The 26,465-nt window shown below is 42.6% G+C and overlaps 1 protein-coding gene and 1 long non-coding RNA gene across 6 annotated transcripts in view; one reads left to right on the forward strand and one right to left on the reverse strand.

Moving 5' to 3' along the window:
* The window catches only part of BCAT1 (branched chain amino acid transaminase 1), a 137,423-nt gene extending 127,865 nt beyond the window's left edge, over positions 1-9,558 (reverse strand). For all 4 annotated transcript variants that reach the window (XR_012420075.1, XM_065523892.1, XM_005570374.4 and 1 more), the window contains exon 1: positions 9,420-9,558. Coding sequence is in view for 2 of the 4 variants with exons in the window: in XM_065523892.1 (XP_065379964.1) it covers positions 9,420-9,425 (6 nt within the window). In the remaining 2 variants the exon portion in view is untranslated. The remainder of the gene's footprint in view (positions 1-9,419) is intronic.
* Positions 9,559-9,616: 58 nt separating this feature from the next.
* LOC141408039 (uncharacterized) lies at positions 9,617-24,936 on the forward strand. Of its 2 annotated transcripts, none has more exons than XR_012420078.1 (3): positions 9,617-9,823; positions 20,353-20,471; positions 24,321-24,936. It is a non-coding gene; the product is annotated as an uncharacterized lncRNA (long non-coding RNA). The 2 variants fall into 2 exon arrangements; XR_012420079.1 differs by lacking the exon at positions 9,617-9,823 and adding an exon at positions 15,838-15,931.
* Positions 24,937-26,465: the final 1,529 nt, after the last annotated feature.

Raw genomic sequence — 26,465 nt, forward strand, 5'->3', positions numbered from 1 at the left:
AAATTCTAGGATTCAATGAACACTGCTCTAAGTGCCTCTTTTGTTGGATTTGTTTGTCAGGGTATGCATTCATTAGTTTGCTTAAAAACTGCATTGTTTGCAACAAAGAAAAACATGTTGAACAGTATCGGAATTGGTTAAGATTCCCAAACACATGACTTTGTTCTAGATTCTAAGACCATTCCAAGGATGTTTGCCTTTACATACTGCCTTAATCTGAAAACTAGTGATTGAACAGTCTGGCATTACTGAGGTTGTTCATTATGATTTTTGTGGTGTTCAGTTTACATTCCTATGTAGCATCTTTTTGTATGAATTTTCCTACAATCAATTTAAAATCAACCAGCTGTGTGGTTTGCCAGTAGATACATATAGCAGCTATATGAGTTTGGCAATAGGCATTAAGACCATGTAAATACTTTACTTTTCTCTGTGTTTTTATAACACTCTATCTTTTGGAAATCAATTAAAGCTTTAACGAAATCCAAGTGTGGAAAGATCTATGTACTGTTCAAAAACAGAGAAGTATAAAACAGAATCAATTAATCTGAATCTTGAAAGTTCAGAAACAGGCGCTCGATTTAACTCAACTAGTATCTGTAAAGCACCAACAATGGTGCAAGGTTCATGCCAGAGTAGAAGAAAAGGTAAGTGCAGAGGAGTTGCAGCGTATGATCAATATCTTATTAGTGCAAGGTTCATGCTAGAACAGAGGAAAAGATAATAAGCACAGTGGAATGAAAGCATTGATCAGTATCTTATTTCCTGACTTCAAAATGTAAATCTATGCACACCTTCCCACCTTTCGCCCATGTTCATTCCACTGCAAAAACATGATCACTGTTCTCACAAGGTGTCTGGGGAGTGGGCTGCATGGTGAGCAATGTGGTGCAAATTATAGATAGGATGGAGGGAATTAAAAACCAGTAAATGTAAATATAAGAACTCATTTTGAGGTAGATCAAATCCTCTATTATGACCAGAGAAATGCATGCACATAGAAGAGGTGTAGGTCGATTTTAAAAGGTCTCAGGCACTAAGCTAAACTCAGGAGACAATGGGGAAGCCATCGATTTTGAGTGGTGGAGTGAGATCGAACAGCACGTAATGAAAATTAAGCTTCAGACCAATTGGGAGACTTCTGGAATAATTCAAGCAAGAAGTAGTGAGAGCATAAACCAGTATGCATGGCAATGGGAAAGAGAGAACTTGTAGTTTCAGAGAAGACAGAGTCCACAGGACATGGTACCTGATTGAATATGTAGAATAAGAGAATAAGAAAGAAGTAAAAGATGGTTGGCTGGGCGTGGTGGCTCACACCTGTAAACCCAGCACTTTGGAAGCTCGAGGCGGGCGGATTACTTGAGGTCAAGAGTTCTAGACCAGCCTGGCCAACATGGTGAACCTCATCTCTACTAAAAATACAAAAATACAAAGCCGGGTGTGGTGGTGGGCACCTGTAATCCCAGCTACTGGGGAGGTGTGGGGAAAAGAAAGATCAGACTGTTCTGTGCCTATATAGAAAGAAGTAGACATAAGAGACTCCATTTTGTTCTGTATTTGAGATGCTGTTAATCTGTGACCCTACCCCCAACCTTGTCCTTGCAAGAGACATGTGCTGTGGTGACTCAAGGTTTAAAGGATTTTGGGCTGTGCAGGGTGTGCTTTGTTAAACAAGTGCCTGAAGGCAGTACGCTTGTGAAAAGTCATCACCATTCTCTTAATCTCAAGTACCCAGGGACACGTACACTGCCAAAGGTGCAGGGACCTCTGCCTAGGAAAGCTAGGTATTGTCCAAGGTTTCTCCCCATGTGATAGTCTGAAATATGGCCTCGTGGGAAGGGAAAGACCTGATCGTCCCCCAGCCTGACACCCATGAAGGGTCTGTGCTGAGGAGGACTAGTATAAGAGGAAAAAAGGCCTCTTGGCAGTTGAGATAGAGAAAAGCATCTGTCTCCTGCCCGTCCCTGGGCAATGGAACATCTCGGTGTAAAACCCGATTGTATGTTCTGTTTACTGAGAAAGGAGAAAACCGCCTTAGGGTGAAAGGTGGGACTTGCTAGCACAATGCTGCTCTTTATGCACTAAAAAGGTTTATGGAGATGTTTGCATATGCATATCAAAACACAGCACTTTTCCTTAAACTTCACAGAGATCTTTATTCACATGTCTTACTGCTGACCTTCTCCCTACGATGATCCTATTATCCTGCCACTTCCCTTTTTCTGAGATGGTAAAGATAATGATCAATAAATACTGAGGGAACTCAGAGACCGGTGCTGGCATGGGTCCTCTGTATGCTGAGTGCCGGTCCCCTGGGCCCACTTTTTCTTTCTCTATACTTTGTCTCTGTGTCTCATTTCTTTTCTCAAGTCTCTTGATCCACCTAACGAGAAACGCCCACAGGTGTGGAGGGGCAGGCCACCCCTTCAGGGAGGCTGAGGCAGGAGAATTGCTTGAACCCAGGAGATGGAGGTTGCAGTGAGCCAAAATCGTACCACTGCACTCCAGCCGGGGCAAGAGAAACACTCTGCCTCAAAAAAAAAGGATGACTGGTCTTGGGCCAAATATACACCCTTCCTACAATCAGCTGTGGCTAAGGTGGGGTCAGGTCATCTGCTAGGAACATGGCCATATTGGCCTTCTCCTTAGACAGGTACTACAGGTAGGGGAAATTATCTAAGTGGGAAGTAGGAAGGCTAGGCACCCCAAACTCCTACACTCCACTAAGAAATTGCATATTAACCTTGGCTAAGAAAACACCCACACACACTTCCAAACTAGTTGAAGATCAAAGAAACTGGGGTGCAGATGGTATGAACCGAGTTCTATTCTGTGACTATACACCTGAGATCTTGATGAGATGAAACAAAGAAGAAAGTGATAACTTACGTGCTGTGAACAAACAAACCATTGGTTGTTTATCTCGAACTAAAAGGCAAGTGATTGGAGATTTTCAACATTCAAATGGCAGCGTGAAGATTCTGCTTATATAGTTTCATATCTAAGCTGACTGCAAAGGCAAGAGCCAATAGCTCTCCACTGCTCTGAAAAAATAAATCATTTCAGTCTTTTCTACCTATCTTCCATGCTATATGCCCTCTATTGTCCTGGCTTTAATAACCAGTAATTTAGATATAAAACTTTGTGTCTAAATGTGTTTGTACATTTCGCAAAAGACTGGCCATACTTTTCACAAGATTTACAAACCGGCCAGGTGCAGTGACGATGCCTGTAATCCCAGCACTTTGGAGGCCAAGGTGGGTGGATCACTGGAGCCCAGGAGTTCAAGACCAGCCAGCACAACATGGAGAAACCCCATCTCTACAAAAAAATACAAAAATTTGCCGGGCGTGGTGGCACATGCCTGTGGTCCCAGCTACTCAGGGGGTTGAGGCAGGAAGATCATTTGAGCCCAGGAGGTTGAAGCTGAAGTAAGCCATGATTGCACCACTGCACTCCAGCCTAGGTGACAGAAAGAGACCCTAACTGGGGAAAAAAATAAAATAAAAAAATTACAAAGCGGTGTCAGACCCAAGAAAGCCTAGAACCTGGAGAGATCAATAGCACAATAGACTAGGAGTCTGTCTACTTTCTCATTTTGCTCTTTTATTTGTATTATTTATTTATTTATTATTAAGCAATTCTAGTAAGTTTTCTGATGCTTTCCTTAGAAGAATGTTTTCAGTTAAAGTAGTTTGCAGCCGGGCACGGTGGCTCACGCCTGTAAGCCGACCACTTTGGGAGGCCGAGGCGGGTGGATCATGAGGTCAGGAGATCGAGACCATCCGGGCTAACACGGTGAAACCGCGTCTCTACTAAAAATACAAAAAATTAGCTGGGCATGGTGGCGGGCACCTGTAAGGAGGCTGAGGCAGGAGAATGGCGTGAACTTGGGAGGCGGAGCTTGCAGTGAGCCGAGATCGCACCGCTGCACTGCAGCCTGGGCAACAGAGCAAGACTCCGTCTTAAAAAAAATAAATAAATAAAAAGTAGTTTGCATGACATTTAGAAAATGGAAAGCAAAAGCACCAGTTAAGCAAGGAAGTCCTGCCTCAAACCTGCACGTGTTTCTTCTATAAACACTAGCACTATTCTTGTACGTATACAGAGCACCCACTGACACTGAAAACCATGGAACCCTGAGTCATGTGTTATGCTTCCCCGTGTAGACTTTGCAGCTGTCTTTTAACTCTACCTTTTATCTTCAAAGTTCAAGGAAACATTTATTATGATTTCAAATTCCTGAACTCACATGTAGTCCTAAAGTCAAAACAATATAACTTGGTATCTAAATCAACTGAAATGAAATGAAATGCACTTGGCAAAATCACCCTTTTATGTAGTGGTGGAATGCTAACAACTGCCCTGTGACCATCCTGTGCAAATCCACCCTTGGCCTCATCCCAGGATATACCCAAACTTCGTCTCAACTGGGTCTCTTTGTCAGTCACGTTTAGAGACAGTTGTGGAATGTTTGGTCTAGAATATCCCAACAGGTGCTCCTTCCGTCTCGATTTCTATGGAGTCAAATAGAATTTGATCTGTAATCCTATGTCCAGGCTTCCTAAGTCTTCCTAAAGCAGATATCCATTCATAGTCAAAACAGCAAAAACAGTTCTCACACTGAGAGACAAACTGTAAATGCAATTGATCAAACATTCAAATCTACACATCGAAATAAAGAACTGACAAATGAATTGGTTCTTTTTAGATTAAAGACTATTCTTAATGGAGCTAGCTGGGTTTCACAAGTATTTCACAACTTTCAATCAAAAAGAGCCAATGTTTTTCAGCATGACTTCGGATTATTACTTGTAATTTCCTCTATTTTTTTCTTTATTGATCTTCCCTGTTTCCATTCCTCCATTTTCCTGTATTTTTGCGACATAACTATCTCTTTCTTTTAGATTTTATTTTTCCCATTAATTACTGAACACAAGAAAAATGTTTTGCAAAATAGTCTTTCCCACCAAAAACGTATGACAGTAGAAAAATGTTTATGTGACATGCTATGCTGTATTCATAAGGTAGTCTAATTTCTAAGCTATTTTAAGGATATGAGTACTCAATTTTTAGGGGAAAGATAATTTAGCTTTGTAGACTTCAGAGGACAAATTATAAGCATAGTTGAAATTGATGCCTGAACCCTGGTGTTCCAGGAAAGATAGATTCTCCTTTGCCTTTACCATTGACATTGTGAGTCACCGACAAGGTCTTATGATGAAACTGTTTAACAATATTTGCAAAGTTGAGTTTATGAATAAAAGCACGTAAATGCTTAATTTGAAACATTTAAAAAATGTGAGTTGCACCTCACATTTATGTCTTGGCTGAACTGCATACAATCCCATTACAGTGGCCTTAGTTGAATGGACAGAGGCTCCGGAAAGGCCATCAGTAGGAACATTTACCATATGTCAGGTGAAATGTATAGACCGTTTGGACAGCTGTTAAGGGGATAATGTTACAATACAAAGGCTGCCTATATTTTTGACCATAAAATGAGCAGATCAGCCATCGTTTCTGTCAGGCCTCTGAGCCCAAGCCAAGCCATCGCATCCCCTGTGACTTGCACGTATACACCTAGATGGCCTGAAGTAACTGAAGAATTACAAAAGAAGTGCAAATGCCCTGCCTCGCCTTCACCGATGACATTCCACCACAAAAGAAGTGAAAATGGCCGGTCCTTGCCTTAAGCGATGATATTATCTTGTGAAATTCCTTTTCCTGGCTCATCCTGGCTCAAAAAGCTCCCCCACTGAGCACCTTGTAACCCCTACTCCTGCCCGCCAGAGAACAACCCCCCTCTGACTGTAATTTTCCTTTACCTCCTATAAAACGGCCCCACCCTTATCTTCCTTCGCTGACTCTCTTTTCGGACTCAGCCCGCCTGCACCCAGGTGAAATAAACAGCCATGTGGCTCACACAAAGCCTGTTTGGTGGTCTCTTCACACGGACGTGCATGACAGTTTCCTCCTGTGCTCAAAAAGAATGATAGCACATGCCTGTAATCCCAGCACTTTAGGAGGCTGAGATGGGCAGATCGCTTGAGGCCAGTAGTTCCAGACCAGCCTGGCCAACATGGCAAAACTCTGTCTCTACAAAAAAATACGAAAATTAGCTGGGTGTGGTGGTAATCCCAGCTTCTCAGGAGGCTGAGGCACAAGAATTGCTTGAACCTAGGAGGTGGAGGTTGCAGTGAGTAGAGATCACTCTGCAGCACTCCAGCCTGAGCAACACAAGTGAGATTCTGTCAAAATAAATAAATAAATAAAGAGAGAGAGAGAGAGAGAGAGAGAGAGAGAGAGAGAGAGAGAGAAAGGAAAGAAAAAAGAATGACAGCATCAGATAGAAACTAGAGTATACCCAGGACAATTATGTCTGTAGTGGAAGGTCCCAGATTCTCACTCTCCAATATAGTAACCAAACCTTCCTGAGCATAAGGTTGATCATGCCACTGGGTTTCCCTGGGGTGGGTGTCTGTTATTTAAAGAAATTGTGGTTACCGACACTAAAGAGAAACAGAGAAAGTTGTTTATTTTCCAACTTCCTATACCAATTGAGAAGAGGCCATTTAAAGAAGCTGGCAACCTGAAACCCCAAAAGATGTAACTAGTCGAAAGGCTCAAGATAGCCACCATTTAGAAACAATCTTTCATTTATGCACAGAAATAATTTACTCATAAGCCCAGCCCTCTCAGTTAGGTTAATAACACCACTCTCAGCTTTCCAGCTATTTACTTCCCTTGCTTTATTTCTAGAAAGGAGAATAAGGAACAAAATATATAATTATGAAAACAATTGGAATGTCAGCCTACAGACAAAACTGAGACAAAATTTATATAAGGAGAGAGTATACTGAAGTCATATTTGAGGACTGCAACCAAGGAAACACCAAATCAAGTTGCCCTGAATATATACAGCAGTTACTAGTGGGTTTTTAAAAGAAAAAAGAGGCAGTTTCTAAGTTGTTTGAGAAGAATTTATATTAAAATAACATAAACTATATAAACTATTGATAGGCTAAACATTGTTTTTTGTATCACAAATTCCAGGAACATAATGAGTGAGGCAGTCAGTCAGGAACAAAACGTCTTTAAATAATTGCTCCCGTGCATGGCTACAGGGGGTGTGGCTGAAGTGTCACACTCCTGTGTCTCTGGGCCTGATAAATTGTGTAGCCTTCACAAAGCTCAGATCGCCCTGAGTTATTTTTCTTTTTTCAGAGAGTTGCGCAACTACTGTCAGAGAGCACCTCTTGGTTTTAGTTCACGGTACAAACCTCAGTTGTGATCAAATGTTTTCAACTTCCTTTCATAATAAGGTTTTAAACTCATTTCAAATAACTAGATCTGGTTCTAATGGGCTGAAAAGCAAGAGAAATTCTTGCGTACAAATGGAAAAAGCTCTTTTTCCCCCTTTCTCTCTGTACTTCTGAAATCAAATGAAATTACTCATTATTGACACTTATCAGAAGAAAATATCGACCAGCATTAAATTCTTGTCCTCCTCAACCCCCACCTCTTTTTTTCTTTTTTCTAACCACCACCCTTTTGTTAGGCCAGCTTAACTAGCTTTATATCTCTGAGCCTAGCCTGAGGGGCCACATCCTGTGTCTGGAATGTAAAACCCCTCTTCCCACTAGGCCTCCGGTCTTCCCTACACACACACACACACACACACACACACACACACACACACACACACACAGACTTCCCTTGCCTCCATCCCATTCACATGTGTATTATTTTTAAATCTCCATCTAAATTTATTAAGTCATAATACAGACTTACCATTTTTGTACACATGCTACTCAGTGTATATGCTATGTTCCTTATCCAGTTGCCCATTCTGTATGTGTCCATCTTAAAATACAAGCTCATGCATGACTCAAGCCTGGAGAATTTGCTGAGGACAAAGGCAGTCAAGATGCCATGTGCAAATAACATTTTTTTTAAAAATTAAGCTTGTGATAGCAATACATATTTAAGAGGTAAGTGGAAAGACGTTTGAAATATTGTGATAAAACTAACTTAACGGAACCTCCCATACTTCTTCGATCACACCTAGAATACAATCGTTTCTTTCTTAATCTTAGGAAATATCAGGGAACAGAAAAGAGACAACTTGTAGGTATCTAGTTTCCCATGTTATAAAAGTACCTTGTGAAAGGGACAGGGGTTTTTGGACCTACAAAAATGCGTCATCAGCCACAACTCCACATGGACAGGAAAAAGCTGCAAAAGCAAGACTGTTCATTCTTTTAGTTTTCTCCTTTTACTTACTAAAGCTATAATCAACTAAAGTGTGTTTTTCATCTAAAATGAAACAAGCATGAGGAAGCCAGAAATAGAACCTCTAACTATTGAAGAAAGGTTGCATGATCTCTGTTGAATACAAAATACACAGTTTCCACTCGGTTACTGTTTAACTGTAGTGAAAGTTTTTGTTTGGAACAAACGCACTATTTACATATTATTTCTTCTAACTGAAACTATGGTCTGGGATGGGTTGTAGATAAGAGCAGTTTAGAACCATGCTTCATCTCCCTCCTTCGAAACTCCGAAACGTGGCTTTATTTCTACCACAAGTTCAGATTGCATTATGGTCATCTCAATTCCAAAATATTAGATGGCAAGAATATCTGCCCATCCTTCACTTTCCTTAGAAAACGTTGTTCTTCGGATTTTAAATGCGATTGCAGTTTTCCAGTGTGTGAAACCAGGAAAGCAAAACACTCAGCGATGTACATACCTACACCTAAATCATCAGAAATAATAGGCAGCTAGGCTAATTATCCTTGATTAGCAAGATCAGAGCCGGAAGGGTGCTCACTGGTTTAACAAATGAATGCCCTTAGGCGTCTATCATTTGTAACTCCTAGAAGCTTTAATTTCCACAAGAAACAAAATAAGACAAGCCTTCTGCTTTTAACAGCGAAAAGACCGTTTTCCCTCCCCTCTCCACCCGGGTCAACTCTTCCAGCCGCTCCCTCCTGCATCACACACACGCTGCAGGAAAGCCCATTTACAGCCCGGGACATCCCCAGACCTCCTCTCCAAACTTCCCCACCTCCTGTGCATAGGAGAAACTGACAGAAGCCCCCACTTCCTTTCCAAACTTCACAAGCAGGGGTGGGAGCTGTAGCAGCCTTTTACCTCCGTTTCCAAAAGCGAATGTGAAAAAGTTCGAGAAGGCACATCCTGCGAGCGGAGGTTAAACCGAAATCTGAACAGAATGCACTGTCCCTGCAAACTACGACTGATAAAAAAGATATTGCAGACGTTTGCGGGGGGTATAAGCCATGGTTGTCTCGCCTTCCTCCCCTCCCTACCAACTGTGTTTCTTGGAGAAATCGCCGGTTCGATTCATGCACACATTTTTTTAAAGCACAGACAAAATCCTAAGTAGTTACCTTCATTGTTCCGTCGGCCACGAGGGAAGCTGGAGCTGAGCGGAGGGCAAATCCCAAGGGTCGCAGCCCCTGACCGCGTGGACCGGGTCTGCGGCTGCAGAGCGCAGTTCCGGCTGCGGCAAGACCTGGGGCAGTGCCCGAGGCGGCGGCGAGTACACGTGGCGGGCGGGATTGCAGACCCGCCCTCTCGCGGCGGAGACTCGCGACTTAGCAGATTGCATCAGCAGGAAGACACTCAGGCTACTCCCCCAGGCCGCCCCCAGATGGTGGAGTCTCTTCCCAGCCCGAAGATTCGGAGCCAGGGCCCAGCCCCTAGCCTCACTCACTGCTCACTCCTGGGACGCAGGGCGGAGGTGCCAGCGTTGCAAGCAAGTGACACGGTTACCCCCAATCAGTCTCTGTAGGTGCGTACCCGAGTGTGGGAATGCCTGTGTAACATTTATATGGGGAAGTCAAGGAGAAGGAGGAAAGAAACAGATCAGAGGTCAAATGTGATTACCATTCCCTCATCACTGGCTCCTGCCCACCTCCCTACTGTCCCCAAAGTCACTTTGCTGCATGTTGATAGGACCATGGCACAATCCTGCCCAAAATTATACATGTATCCCCCGCGGCTACTTGAAATGTACTTTTGCAATAGTCAAGAACATGTGCCTGGTTTGCCAACCTCTTTCCTGGAGTTCCTTAGTCCACCCTCAAATATAACCATTTTTGCCAATTTATTATGTACATGGGGGAACATTTTTCATCCTTTAATTTGAGCATATAAAATTCTTTATAATGTGAAAGTCCCCTGTATGTTCCCTCCCCACATCTATACAAAGCTCTAGGATTGCTACTTTTCCGTGTCCATCTCCTAGGTCAGCCTCCATGACTCCTTAAGTGTGCAGCTGGTTGACCGCTCCCTCTCTGTCAAGCTGGCAAACTCCTATTTTTATAAATTTCAACCCAAGCCTTTGCTGTGGAAGCTGCCTCTGATGCCCTCAAACAGAATTGGGCCCTTCGTCTATGTGCTGCACTTTGTCCATATCCTTTCTCAAAATCAATTATTTTATTTTATTATTTTTTAATAGAGACGGGGGTCTCACTAAATTGGCCAAGCTGGTCTTGAACTCCTGGCCTCAGCAATCCCCTCACCTCAGCCTCCCAAATTGCTGGGATTACAGATGTGAGCCACTATGCCCAGCTTCTTAATTTTACTTTAATTATTTGTTTGCACAGTTGTCACTTCAGTGGATTATGAGATTCTTAAGGGCAGATCCTTTGTCATATTTATCTCCCATACTGAGTGGCCTGCCTTGGAAGAGAGGGAGTGTTGAAAACAAATGTGTCAGTGCTTAATGACTGTTGGTCAGGTGAATGAATGGTGAAATTATGTGTTCAACAAATGTACTGAGTGATTTCTACATGCTAGGCTGATGTATAATAGTGGTGTGTAATCTGAAATGTCTCAAAATGGAGCCATTTATGACAAGGAGATTCAGCCTCCAGTGAAATTGTTGACCCCTCAAAGTGATAAGCATATGTCTGGTGGACTGAGGTGATAAGATAACACCTGCTGTGGCCTGGCACCATTGGCAAGAGAGTAGAGAGAGGCAGCTGAGATAATGGCTATGGGCACTTGCAGACGGCCGTGAAAACCGAAAAGTAATGAAAACCTGAAAGTAACTGACCACAGCCAAAATGCTTGCAGAAGTTCTGCCCCTGAGAATTCTGAATCTGTAAGCATTTAATCAGCCATTGAGTCCTTGTGAACCCTCCTGGCCCCCGTCAGCATAAGCACAGCTAGATAGATTTGAACCTGACACTGACATGAGACAGGCAATGTGCAAAATGCTAGGGACTGAGTGAGAAACAACAAAAATGTTCTTACCCTCATGAAGCTTATATACTAGTGTGAGAAACAGAAAGTAAACTTTAAATCCGGTAGCAAAATGTCTATCCACTGAGGAATGAGTAAATAAAACATGGTATAATCCATACAACGGAATATTATTATATTCCACAATAAAAAGAAATGAAGTACTGATTACATGTTGTGACGTGGATGAACTTGAAAACTATGCAAAGTGAAAGAAGCCTCTCACAAATGACTACATATTATATGATTCCATTTATGTGAAATGTGCAGAACAGGACACCAACATGGTGAAACCCCATCACTACTAAAAATTGGCCGGGCATGGTGGTGGGGTGCCTGTAATCCCAGCTACTCTCAAGGCTGAGTCACAAGAATCGCTTGAACCCAGGAGGCAGAGGTTGCTGTGAGCTGAGATCGTGCCACTGCACTCCAGCCTAGGCAGTAGAGTGAGACTCAGTCTCAAAAAACAACCAAAACAAAACAAAACAAAAAAACAGGCATCATGTGGTAAATGTTATGAGAAAGAGTGATAAGGGGATAGAAAATGATGGAGTCATAGACATAAATGCATTAATAAGTTCTAGAGCAAGCCTGGCAATTACTCCTAGACCCAGTGACCTCACCCCCAACCCCCCACCCCCACCCAACGCAGGATTTTTCTCAGTCCATTTGCCAGTCAAGGATCTCCGACCGGCAATGATGGAGGCCTAACTTGGGGCACACTACCTGCCACAGGAGGCACCTCGCACAATTTGTCCGCCTGAGTCAAGTCTGCCTTGCACATCGGTTCCTGAGTTCTTGTCCCATGCCCAAGAAAAATGAAGATGTGCTGACAATCAAAGAGTGAGCAAGGCAGGGAGTTTTATTGAGTGATGAAACAGCTTTCAGCACAGAGGGAAGCAGGGGTGGTCCCCCTACCTGAAGGCAGGAAAGTCCCCTCCATGAGGCTGAGTCCTGGGGCTTTTTATGGGCTCAGAATAGGAGAGGGGCAGGCAAACAGGAACAGAAATTCTCACTCTGCATCATGGATTTCATCCAGGACCAGCAGTCTGGTCTTTCAGCCTTCAGGCTGTTTTTGGCTTGAAGGTACGATTTCACCTCTGCCTCCATCCCTGTCACTGTCACCCCTATATAAGGATTCTTTTGATGTTAGCAACAAAGGAAGGGAGAAGGTAGTATATAAAAGAAAGAGAGAAAGAGAGAGAGAAAGAAGGAAAGAGAGGAAGGAAGGAAGGAAGGAAAGAAGGAAGGAAGGAAGGAAGGAAGGAAGGAAGGAAGGAAGGAAGGAAAGAAAGAAAGAAGAAAAAGAACTTGAAGGGAAGTGAGAAAGTTAGGGGATTAACATCCACGGAAGAATATGAGGGCCAGCATTCACGCCTGTAATCCCAGCACTTTGGGATGTCAAAGTAGGAGTTCAAGACCAGCCTGGGTAACATGGCAAAACCCAGTCTTTATAAAAATTGCAAAAATTAGCTGGTTGTGGTGGTATGTGCCTGCAGTCTAAGCTACTCCCAAGGCTGAGGTGGAAGGATCACTTGAGCCCAGGAGATCCAGGCTGCAGTGAGCTGTGATCACTTCACACTTCACTGCATTCCAGCTTGGGTAACAGAGCAAGACATCATCTAAAAAAAAAAAAAAAAAAAAGAATATAGGAACAATGTGGCTACGTCTCTCCTCCCATTTCCCTCTAGTGTTGATAGAAGGGCCCCACAGTTCTCCCTCATTGTCAACTGTAAACTCCCAAAGCTTCTCTCCCATACAACGCACATGCTTTTCCCAAATGATGAGGGTCATCATCAACCAACGTTGTTACTCTGCCAGTGGCACTGTACTTCAGACAAGTCACAGTAAAAGATATTTAAGGAAACAGAATTCACCAAACTTGATATATACCATATACCTATTTGCAGGCAGTGTCTTTTACTGAAGAAGAGATAGCATTTCTAACATTTCTAATAGGCACTAACTTTGAGGCTGACTTCAGGGCCCCAGACAGCCCAGCTTCATTTTGTCCTCACTGTTATTAACAAAGTCTTTTATTGCCACCATTATGAAAAATATGTGCCAACTACCTGCAGAATGTTTCCCTGTATCTTACTAAATTTTCTCTAGGAAAGCAGAAACACAAATATTCTCTGCCTTGAGTTATTAACAGTTCCTGGAATTTGAATAGGAGAGTTTACATAAGGCAATGATACTCTGTCTTAAAGAGGAAAATCTACTCTAAAATTCTACTCTGCACACTCAGTAAACAATGTCATTCTCTTTCTCTATTTCTCATCATAAAAAAGACTTCAAAATTGTATCGTTTTTATATTTCCTATAATACTTGCATTCATTGCCCATTACATACATGTGTACACACACATGCACACACACACAGGCACACACACACACACACACCCCAAATTCAATACTAGATAATCATTTATACTATACTTTTTGGGAGATTTCCCACGACAATTTTGACTCATTGGATTTATTTTTAGCCTTGTTGTACACACTCTAGTACCTAATCCCCACGTAAAATTAGACTCACCGGGCTGGGCACAGTGGTTTATGCCTGTAATCCCAGCACTTTGGGAGGCCGAGGCGGGCAGATCACGAGGTCAGGAGATCGAGACCATCCTGGGGAACACGGTGAAACTCCGTCTCTACTAAAAATACAAAAAAATTTAGCCCGGCGTGGTGGCGGGTGCCTGTAGTCCCAGCTACTCGGGAGGCTGAGGCAGGAGAATGGCATGAACCCAGGAGGTGAAGCTTGTGGTGAGCCGAGATTGTGCCACTGCACTCCAGCCTGGGCGACAAAGCGAGACTCCATCTCAAAAAAATAAAAATAAAAATAAATTAATTCCTATCTATCTTGAAAGGATATTGTAAAAGTCTTCTTTCTGCTAGTTCTCTAGAACCTCTCAGAGTACTTCCCACTCTGACCCTCAAAGCTGTCCTCCTTCTCCTTGAAACTCCTCCCTTCCATGATATGATTCTGAATCTCCTCCAGCCTCTCTGGCAGGTACTTATACCTTATTTATGATCACCTCATGCCCTTAAATATATGCAAGGTGTTCATCCACCTGTATCTGATCTTGAATCTCCTCTTTATACTCTGTTCTCTAGTGTCTCTACTATGACCTCTAGTCTGATAACTTCTAAAACTATACTAGATCTCTCGTTCATCTCTATTCTAACAAGCCCAATTAATCTGAATCCAAGCACATAATCTTCCCTCTTTAACCTGCTTCCCTCTCTCTGCTGATGTCATTAATGTGTTTCCAATTATCCAGCCTCCAAACTTTCATATAGTCCCTATCTTTATAGATAGTACTTAAAGCAAGAGAGAAAGATATGAGCCTCCCCCATCCAGTAATCATTAAGCCGTCCCAATTCTATCTACACAAAATTTCTCACAGTCATCCCCCTCAGTTACCACTGTCACTGCCCTAGTTTGGTCATTCATTGTACCTTTCCCCTGGATTACTGTTATCCCTGCCTTTAATCTCTCCCTGCCCCAATCCACCCAACACACAGATGGCTAGTAATCTCCCTAGTCCTCCGTTCTGATTAGATTTTTTTCTCCTGTTCAAAATCATGCAACTTGCACTCAGATGCTCTGGTGAGAGCCTGACATGAGTACATGTTGTGTGCCTAAGCACTCCTGAAATTTTCCATCATTGCTTCTGCACAAATGCTGCTTGGAATTTCTTTTCCTCTGACTTTGCTTGCTTAAATGATATCCAGTCTTCAAGATCCATTTTAATTACTCTTGCCCCATTTGCAGCCTTTCCTGAAGCACTCCTTGTTATAAACGAGTTATTCCCAATCAGGAGTGATTGTGTCCCCCTGGGGAGATTTGGCAATGTCTGAAGACATTTTTATTATAATACCTAGGGGAGGGGGGATATTTGCTACTGGCACCTAACGGGTAGAGGCCAGGGAAGCTGCCAGGCATCCTACAATGCACAGGACAGGCTCCCACAATAAAGAATTATCTGGGCCAGGCACGGTGGCTCACACCTGTAATCCCAACATTTTGGGAAGCCGAGGTGGGAGGATCACCTGAGGTCAGGAGTTCGAGATCAGCCTGACCAACATGATGAAACCCCGTCCCTACTAAAACTACAAAAATTAGCTGGGCGTGGTGGCAGGCACCTGTAATCCCAGCTACTTTGGAGGCTGAGGCAGGAGAATTGCTTGAACCCAGGAGGTGGAGGTTGCAGTGAGCCAAGATAATGCCATTGCACTCCAGCCTGGATGACAGAGACTCCGTCTCAAAAAAAAAAAAAAAAAAAATTATCTGGTCCTAAATGTCAGTAGTGCCAAAGTTGAGAAACCCTGCTTATAGACCCACACCAACTTTTGTACTTGATATGGTTTGGCTGCGTCCCCACTCAAGTCTCATCTTGAGTTGTAGCTCCCATAATTCCCACATGTTATGGGAGGGACCCAGTGGGAGGTGATTGAATCATGGGAGTGGTTTCCCCCACACTGTTCTCATGGTAGTGAGTAAGTCTCATGAGATCTGATGGTGTGATAAGGAAAAATCCCCTGCGCTTGTTTCTCACTGTCTGCCTGCTGCCATCCATGTTGAGATATGACTTGCTCCTCCTTGTCTTCTGCCGTTATTATGAGGCCTCCCCAGCCATGTGGAACTGTGAGTCCATTAAACCTCTTTTCCTTATAAAATTACCCAGTCTTGGGTATGTCTTTCTTAGCAGCATGAGAACAGACTAATACAGTACTGTTTCTATAATTACTGGTGTGTAAGTCTTAGTTACTCTTCTCTGGGATACATTCTGTGAAAACACAGAACCATTTTCTTTGTCATGACCATGGTGTTAGCCTACTGACTACCTCGCAGAGTCTGCCTTCTCAATCCCTCACAATCCCTTTTACCTCTTAACATCTCTTCAAATAGTGTTCTCTCTTAGGGTTTCATCTCATGTCCTTAATTTTTCTCTTTCTTTTCTTTTTTTTGAGACGAAGTCTCACTCTTGTCCCCCAGGCTGAAGTGCGATGGCGTGATCTTGGCTCACTGCAAACTCCGCCTCCCAGGTTCAAGCGATTCTCCTGCCTCGCCCCTCCGGCTCCCCCCAACCCCCCGAGGAGCTGGCATTACAGGTGCCTGCCACCATGCCCAGCTAATTTTTGTATTTTTAGTAGAGATGGGGTTTCACTATGTTGGCCATGCTCGTCTCGACCTCCTGACCTTAGGTGATCCATCCACCTTGGCCTCCCAAAGTGCTGGGATTACAGGCGTGAGCCACCGCGCTGGCTATTTTTTTTTCTAATTCATTTAAAATGCTCTCCATAGGGAAATCCATCTACTCCTTGGCTAATACTCTTACTTATCTAGCAACAGTTCATTTTTCCCAGGCGTGATGGCTCACACCTATAATCCCAGCACTTTGGGGTTCCAGAGCAGGTGGATGGCTTGAGCCCAGGAGTTTGAGACCAGCCTGGCCAATATGGTGAAACCCCATCTCTACAAAAAATACCAAAATTAGCCAGGCATGGTGATGCATGCCTATAGTCCCAGCTATTCAGGGGGCTGAAGTGTGAGAAGCACTTGAGCCTAGGAGGTTGAGTGAGCTGTGATTGTACCACGGCACTCTAGCCGGGGTGACACAGAGAGACCCTGTCTCAAACAATAAAAATAAAAATAACAAAAACCCATTGTTTTTCTTTTTGCTTCTAATAGAGCACTGGTTCTTTTCTCTAGGGTAAGGATACAGAGTATGCCTAGTTCTGAGGGATGAATATTTAATCTAAGGCAGTGATGACAATCTCATTGTATTTGGCGATATATTTACTTTCCCATACTGTCTTGAGCTAGAGAAGATCAAGTAATCAAGTTCGGATCAATGAGACTTAAGGGAAAGTCACCCAAGGAGCTTTTAAGGATTTCCCTTTTGATTAGGAAAACATAAAGCAGGCAAGGAGAGCTTACTGATGCCTCCTTCTTTCCCTTCTTCCTTTCCTCCCCCTACTCCCTCTTCTTCTCCACCTCCACCTCCTCCTCCCTTTCTCTTCTTTTTCCTCTTTCTGCCTTCTTCTTAATTTTATTATAGTAAATATGCTTAACAGCTCTATCCTCTTAACAGATTTTTTTCTTTTCTTTTTTCTTTTGGGACGGAGTTTTGCTCTTTTTGCCCAGGCTGGAGTGCAATGGCACGATCTCAGCTCACCGCAACCTCCACCTCCTGGGTTCAAATGATTCTCCTGCCTCAGCCTCCCGAATAGCTGGGATTACAGGCATGCGCCACCAGCCCCAGCTAATTTTGTATTTTTTAGTAGAGACAGGGTTTCTCCATGTTGGCCAGGCTGGTCTTGACCTCCTGACCTCAGGGGATCCACCTGCCTCAGCTTCCCAAAGTGTTGGGATTACAGGCGTGAGCTACCGTGCCCGAGGTTTTTTGTTTTTTGTTTTTTTTTTTTAGACAGGGTCTTGCTCTGTTACCCAGGGTGAAGTGCAGTGGTGTGGCATGGCTCACTGCAGCCTTGAACTCCTGGGATCAAGTTATCCTTCAGCCCCAGCCTTCCAAGTAGCTAGGACTAAAGGCGTGCACCCGCACACTCAGCTATCTTTTGTATTTTTTGTGGAGATAGGGTCTTACTTTGTTGCCCAGGCTGGTCTTGAACTCCTGGGCTCAAGTGACCCTCTCACCTCAGGCTCACTAAATGCTGGGATTATAGGTGTGAACCACCATGCCTGGCCTCTCTTGACAGATTTTTAAGTGTACAATTCAGTATTGTTATTTATAGGTACAATGATATACAGCAGATCTCTAGAACGTACTCATCTTGCATAATAGAAATTTTACACCTGTTGCCATTGATTAGCAGCGTTTTCCCCTTCCCCCAGCCCTGGCAATCACAATTCTATTCTTTGTTTCTCACCCTCTTCTCTTCTTGTTTTAAATGTTGTGTATAGATACATGTTTCAGAGTGCTGCCAACAACCATCCTGCAACCATGAGTGACAAGCCCAAGATCAAAAACCAAATATTGAGATGGCTAAGAAAAAAGAAGGAGACTGGGCTGTTGCGGACATCACTAAGCCACCTTGCCAAACCTGGAGTTGCCTACCTTCAAAAGTTTTGTTATATGACATAATTAATCTTTACTGCTTTGCCACTTCTGGTTGAATATTTTATTACTATCACCAGAAGCATTTCTTGGCTTCAATAACACACATACTCCAGTGTCACCTGCTTCAAGAGTGCTCTACTCATAATTCTGACTCATGTACGTTTCCACATGTCTGACCCAAAGCCATGTGTAACTCAGTAGACTTTTATCGTATATATAATTAACTTATATTTACTCTTAAATCCTTCTCTGTGTGTGTGCATGTGTGTTTGTATGTGTGTGTGTGTGTGTGTGTCTTGCTACTATGTGTTGCATGCTTGGTAGACTCTTCCTGAATTTTCTTTCTTTCTTTTTTTTTTTTTTTAAGATAGAGCCTTGCTGTGTTGCCCAAGCTGGAGTGCAGTGGTGCAATCTCAGCTCACTGCAACGTCCACCTCCTGGATTCAAGCAATTCTCCTACCTCAGCCTCCCTAATAGCTAGTATTACAGGCACACGCCACCATGCCCAACTGGTTTTTGTATTTTTTTGTAGAGATGAGGTTTCACCAGGCTGGTCTTGAACTCCTGACCTCAGGTGATCTGCCAGCCTCAGCCTTCCAAAGTGCTGGGATTACAGGCGTGAGCCACCGGGCCCAACCTTCGATCTTTCTTAATAACAACACTATTACACCAGTATCCTAAACAACAGTCAGTCAGCATCAGATTCTACCTTTCCTGAACTCTTCCAATCTGATCATTTATGATGTCCCTTTATTATTACAAACATTTTCCTTTATGATTTCTTAAATTTGTCTTTCGCTCTTCACACTCATTAGAATGTCTTATTTCAAACTTCTGTCACCTCTCCTTTGGACATTAGCTTTTTATTTATTTGTTTGTTTATTTATTTATTTATTTATTTTAGACGAAGTCTTGTTCTGTTGCCCAGGCTGGAGTGCAGTGGTGCCATCTTGGCTCACTGCAACCTCCACCTCCTGGGTTCAAGCAATTCTCCTGCCTCAGCCTCCCGAGTAGCTGGGATTACAGATGCCCACCACCATGCCCGGCTAATTTTTGTATTTTTAGTAGAGACGGGGTTTCACCATGTTGGCCAGGCTGATCTTGTACTCCTGACCTCAGGCAATACACCCGCCTTGACCTCCCAAAGTGTTGGGATTACAGGCGTGAGCCACCGCACCCGGCCCAGACATCAGCTACCTAACTAGTATCCTCTCCGACATTTTGACGTATTAACCTCTCTTAGCCTTATCTTTCTTACCTGTAAAATGGGGAAAATAAACCCTATGGTTTTCATGAGTATTAAGACTTAATATGCATGAAGTAATCAAAATAGTGCCTTGCACATAGTAAATGTTCAATAAATATTAGCTATTATTATCATCTTTGATCATAATTTTTAAAAATTATTCTATGAGATTTTTTTTCTATAAAATAAAGCACTTTTCACTCAATCACCATTGCCCAAATACTCTTCCCTTTACCCAAATCAAATTTACTGATGGCTCTAAAGATAATGCTTAGAGCATACTGAATTCGGTTCAAGTCACTCTCTTTTATGTCCTCTCCATACTATTATTTATTACCTACTTAGGTTTTCTGTTTGAAAAAGATGAAGGTTTCCTTATTTGGTTCACAAGTTTCCTTTCTATCCAGAACCTTGCCATTATCTTAGGTCTTCAAGTGAGGACCAACACCTAGAATCTGGATGATCTTTATTTCTACTCTATATAAACAATTCCTTTCCATAGTTATACACTTGACTTTTGCTAAAGATGCTCTCCCCCAGGTCCCAACCAAGATCTACTGGTTCATAATTACTAGGGAGTGAGGTATAGGGGTAAAACACAAACATCTGCATTTTAGTAACCACCTGAGACACTGAGATATTATTGTGCATACCGAAGTTTAACACAACTGAACTAGATCTTTTCATCTCCCAGAATTACTATATCTCTAAATTTTTCATTAAAATGTTATCCTTCAGGAAGAAGAGGCAGAGCAAGATGGCTCAATAGAAGCCTCCACTGATTGTCCTGCCCACTGGAACACCAAATTGAACAACTATCCACACAAAGAAACACCTTCATAAGAACCAAAAATCAGGTGAGAAATCACAGTACTTGGTTTTAACTTCACATCACTGAAAGAGGCACTGAAGAGGGTAAGAAAGAAAGACAGTCTGGAATTGCCAACACCACCCTTTCCTCATCCCTTGGCAGAGGCCATATGGTGTGGAGAGAGAATCTATATGCTTAGGGGAGGAAGAACACAGAGATTGTGGGACTTTACATTGGAACTCAGTGCTGCCCTGTCAGCAGAAAACAACACCGGGCAAAACTCAGCCAGCACCAACAGAGGGAGCATTTAGATCAGCCTTAGCCAAAGATGAATCACCCACCCCAGGGGTTGGAACCTGAGTTCTAGCAAGCCTCACCACAATGGGTGAAAGTGTTCTGGGGTCCTAAATAAATGTGAAAGGCAGTCTAGGCCATAAGGACTGCAATTCCTGGGCAAATCCTGGTGCTGTGCTGGGCTCAGAGCTAGTGGACTTAAGGAGCATGTGACTTAGTGAGAAACCAGCCAGGGCAGCCAAGCAAGTGCTTGTGCCACCACTCCCCTAACCCCAGGCAGCACAGCTTGCAGCTCTGGGAGAGACTCCTTCCTTCAGGCTTGAGGAGAGGAGAGGGAAGAGTAAAGAGGCCTTTGTCTTGCAACTTGGATACCAACTCAACTGCAATAGGATTGGGTGCTACAATAGGATAGGCAGAGTCTTGATGGCCACATTCCAGGCTTTAGCTCCCGGATGACATTTTAAGCACACTCTGGGCCAGAAAGGAACTCACTACTTCAAAGGGAAGGGCCCAGTCCTAGCAGAATTCAACACCTGTTGACTAAAGAACCCTTGGGCCAGGCTGGGTGCAGTGGCTCACTCCTGTAATCCCAGCACTTTGGAAGGTCGAGGCGGGTGGATCACGAGGTCAGGAGTTCGAGACCAGCCTGACCAACATGGTGAAACCTCATCTCTACTAAAAATACAAAAAATTAGCTGGGCATGGTGGCACATGCCTGTAATCCCAGCTACTCAGGAGGCCGAGGCAGGATAATCACTTGAACCCAGGAGGTAGAGGTTGCAGTGAGCCGAGATCATGCCATTGCACTCCAGCCTGGGTGACAGAGCAAGACTCTGTCTTGGAAAACAAAAAGAGAACTCTTGGGCCCTAAATAATCAGTAGTGTTACCCAGGCAATACTTGCCATGGACCTTGAGTGGGACTCAGACATGTGTTGGCTTCAGATATGACCCAGCAAATTCCCATCTGTGGTGGCTACAGGGAGGGACTCCTTCTGTTTGAGAAAAGGAGAGGGAAGAGTAAAGGAGCTTTGTCTCATACCTTAGGTACCAGCTTGGCCACAGTGGGGTAGAGTACTAACTAGACTCTTGGGGTCTCTGATTCCAGGTTTTGGCTTTTAGACAGTATTTCTGGACCTGCCCTTGGCCAGAGGGGAATTCATTTCCCTGAAGGGACAGAATCAGAACTGCCAACATCACCAAAAGCTGACAGAAGAGCCCTTGGGCCTTGAGTGAACATCGATGGTAGCCAGACAGTATTTGCCATGGGCCTGGGGTGGTGGTGGTCATGGGGAGAGACTCCTCTGTTTGTAGAAAGGGGAGAAAAGAGTGAGAAGGTCTTTGTCTTGCAGTTTGGGTGTCAGTTCAGCCACAGTAGAATAGATCAGCAGGTAAATTCCTAGGTTTCCAACTCTAGGACCTGGCTCCCAGATGGCATCTCTAGTCCTGCCTGGAATCTGGAGAGCTAGTCACTCTTGAACAAAATTCAAGATAACACAGGACACAAGCCTGGCTGGCTTCACCACCTCTTGATTGTAGAACCCTGGGGTCTTGAACAAACATAGGCTGTCACCAGGCAGGCTTACTGTGGGACTTGGGTGAGACCCAGTGCTGTGCTGGCTTCAGGTCTGACCCAGCACAGTCCCAGTGGTGGCCACAGCAGTGCTTATGTCACCTCTCCCCCAGCTCCAGGCAGCTCAGCACAGAGAGAGAGACTCCATTTGTTTCAAAGAAAATAAGGGGAAAGAATAAGGGCTCCTTCTGGTAATCCAGATAATTCTTGCAGATCTTACACAAAACCACCAAGGTAGTATCTCTTGAGTCTGCAAGAGCGATAGTGTTACTGGGCTTGGGGTGCCCCCTAATGAAGATAAGTCTGCAGTAAACAAAAACTTAGATCATAACACCTACGTCTGTTTGAATACCTGGAAAGCTTTCCCAAGAAGGGCAGGTACAAACACGCCCAGACTGCAAAGACTATGATAAATAAAATAAATACCTAACTTTCATGAATGCCCACACATCAATAAGCATCCACAAGCATCAAGACCATCCAGGAAAACATGAAGACACCAAATGAATGAAATAAGGCACATATCTCTGGAGACACAGAGATATGTGACCTTTCAGACAGATAATTCAAAATCACTGCTTTGAGGAAACAACAAAATTCAAGATAGCACAGAGAAGGAATTCAGAATACTATCTGATAAATTTAACAAAGACACTGAAATAGTTAAGAATCAAGCAGAAATTCTGGAGCTGAAAAATGCAATTGATATACTGAAGAATGAATTACAATCTCTTAATAGCAGAATTGATCAAGCAAAAGAAAAAATTGAAGACAGGCTATTTGAAAACCTACAGTTAGAGGAGACAAAAGAAAAAAGAATAAAAAGAATGAAGCATACCTAAAAGATCTAGAAAATAGCCTCAAAATGGCAAATCTAAGAGGTATTGACCTTAAAGAGGAGGGAGAGAAAGGGAAAGAGATAGAAAGTATATTCAAAGGAATAGTAACAGAGAAATTCCCAAAACTAGATAAAGATATTAGTATTCAAGTACAAGAAGGTTATAGAGCACCAAGCAGATTTAACCCAAATAAGACTACCTCAAGACATTCAAACTCCCAAAGGTCTAGGATAAAGAAAGGATCCTAAAAGCAGCAAGAGAAAAGAAACATGTAACATACAATAAAGCTCCAACACATCCGGCAGTAGATTTATCAGTAAAAACCTTACAGGACAGTAGAGAGTGGCATGATGTATTTAAAGTGGAAAACACACACACACACACACATGCACACACACACACACACTTCAATTCAAGAATAGTATATCCAGCAAAAAATACTACACACATGAAGGAGAAATAAAGAATTCTCTAGACAAAGACAAGCTGAGGGATTTCATCCATGTTAGACCTGTCCTATAAGAAATATTAAAGGGAGTTCTTCAGTCTGAAAGAAGAGGATGTTAATGTGCAATAAGAAATCATCTGATGGCACAAAACTCACTGGTAATAGTAAGTACACAGAAAAACAGAACATTATAAAACTAATTGTGCTGTATAAAGTACTCATATCTCGAGTAGAAAGACTAAAAGATGAGCCTTTCAAAAAAAAAAACTACAACAACTTTTCAAGACATAGACAGTAAAATAATACATAAACAGAAACAACAAAAAGTTAAAAAGTGGAGGAATGAAGTTAAAGTGTAGAGCTTTTATTTGCTTTCTCTTTGCTTGTTTGTGCAATCAGTATTAAGTTGTCATCAGTTTAAAATAATGGGTTATAAGTACCATTTGCAAGCCTTATGGTAATGTCAAATCAAAGACAATATAACAGACACTGTGAAAGGCAAATAAATCTTGGGATCCCAAAATCACTAAGCTAAAGGGAAAAGTCAAGCTGGGAACTAAATCAGGCAAACCTGCCTCTCATTCTATTCCTAAATAATATAACTACAAAGATGTTTTAAAAGCTATATACCTCCATCACAATTCACTCACAAGGAAATTCCTTCTGGGCCTCAAAATCTTTACCCTAAAACAATTCTGTTGAATTTCACCCTTGTGATGTAAATTGATACCTTATCTTCACAGGTGCCAGACAGAAAGTCATCTCTTTGCTCACCTGAGACAAATGCAGATTCATTGAGCCAGACTAAGGCATAAGTGACTATTCCTCTATGTTCCCCAACATGTAAATTGTATATTCAGTGAAAGACTGATCAAAGAGTCAGAAAAATGCATCCTTTTGTCTCTTATCTACCTGGAACCACACCTTATCTACCTGGAACTGTCCCCTCCCTGCCCCCCCACCCATCCTGCCCTGTTTTGAGTTGTCCTGCCTTTCTGGACAAAATCAATGTACATCTTGCACATTTTTATTGATGTCTCATGTCTCCCTAAAATGTGTAAAAGTGAGCTGTACCCTGACCACCTTGAGCACATGTTGCCAGGACACAGCCTCCTGAGGGCACATCCTTAACCTTGGCAAAATAAACTTTCTAAATTGATTGAGGCCTGTCTCAGACACTTTGAGTTCACAATACATAAAAAGTAAAAAGCAAGAAATTAAGAGATACCACCAGAGAAAATCACATTCACTAAAAGGAAGACCACAAAACAACCAGAAAACAAATAACAAAATGGCAGGCGTAAGTCCTTACTTATCAGAAATAACATTGAATGTAATAAACTCTACAATCAAAAGACATGCCATGGCTGAATGGATTGAAAAACAAGACCCAGTGATCTGTTGCCTACAAGAAACACATTTCACCTATAAATATACATAGAGACTAAAAATAAATGGATGGAAAAATATATTCCCTGCAAATGGAAGCCAAAAATGAGTAGGAATAGCTATACTTACATCAGATAAAATAGATTTCAAGACACATGCTACCATGCCCAGTTAAATTTTTTTTTTTTTTTTTAATGTGTTTATAGAGACAGAGGTCTTGATAAGTTGCCCAGGCTTGTATTGAACTCCCCATCTCAAGCCATCTTCCTGTATCAGCCTCCCAAAGTGCTATAGGCATGAGCTACTGGGCCTGCACTGTTTTTCTTTTAATACTTTAGAGACATTGTTCTGTGGTCTGCTGACTTGCATTGTTTACACTGAGAATCTGCTGTAATTTTTATGTTTATCCCTCTGTATGTAATATGTCTTTTTTTCTCTTGCATTTTTAATATCTTCTCTTTGTCACATATTTTAATCAATTTGCTTATGAGGAGCCTTGGCATAGTTTTCTTCATGTTTCTTTCACTTGGGGTTTGTTGAGCTTCTTCAATCTATGAGTTTACAGTTTTTGTCAAATTTGGAGTTTTTAGCAATTATTTTTTCACATTTTTTCAGTTTTTTCTCTTTTTTATTTCTTTCTCTCTTTCTTTCTTTTTATAAATAGAGTCAAGGTCTTTCCATGTTGCCCAGGCTTATGTAGTGGTACAATCATAGCTCACTGTAGCCTTGAACTCCTGGCCTTAAGCAATCCTTCTGCCTAAACCTCCCAAATAGCGAGGACTACAGGTTCATGCCACCACACCTGGTTAATGGTTTTCATTTTTTGTAGAGATGGGGCCTTATTCTGTGGCCCAAGATGGTCTTGAACTCTTGGGTGTTGTGGGAAGTCAAGGACCCCAAATGGAGGGACCGGTTGAAGCTGCGGTAGAAGAACATAAATTGTGAAGATTTCACGGACATTTATTCATTCCCACAATTCATACTTTTATGATTTCTTGTGCCCGTCTTACTTTAATCTCTTAATCCTGTCATCTTTGTGAGCTAAGGATGTATGTTGCCTCAGGACCCTGTGATGATTGTGTTAACTGTACAAACTGTTTGTAAAACATGTGTGTTTGAACAATATGAAATCAGTGCACCCCACCCTGAAAAAGAATAGAATAACAGCAATATTCAGGGAACAAGGAAAGATAACCATAAAATCTGATTACCTGCAGGGTCAGGCAGAATAGAGCCATATTTTTCTTCTTGCAGGAAGCTGATAGATGGATGTGCAAGTAGGAGAAATAGCGCTGAATTCTTTTCCTGGCAAGGAATATTAATAATTGATAAGGAAGGAACACATTCCCAGGGCTAGGTCTATAGACAGCTGCTCTGGGAGTGTCTGTCTTATGCAGTTGAGATAAGGGATAATATACACCCTGGTCTTCTGCAGTGCCCTCAGGCTTACTAGGATTGGAAATTCCAGCCTGGTGAATCCGAGTCAGATCAGTTGCCTG

This window comes from Macaca fascicularis, chromosome 11 (genome assembly GCF_037993035.2).
Source record: "Macaca fascicularis isolate 582-1 chromosome 11, T2T-MFA8v1.1".
Taxonomy (NCBI): domain Eukaryota; kingdom Metazoa; phylum Chordata; class Mammalia; order Primates; family Cercopithecidae; genus Macaca; species Macaca fascicularis.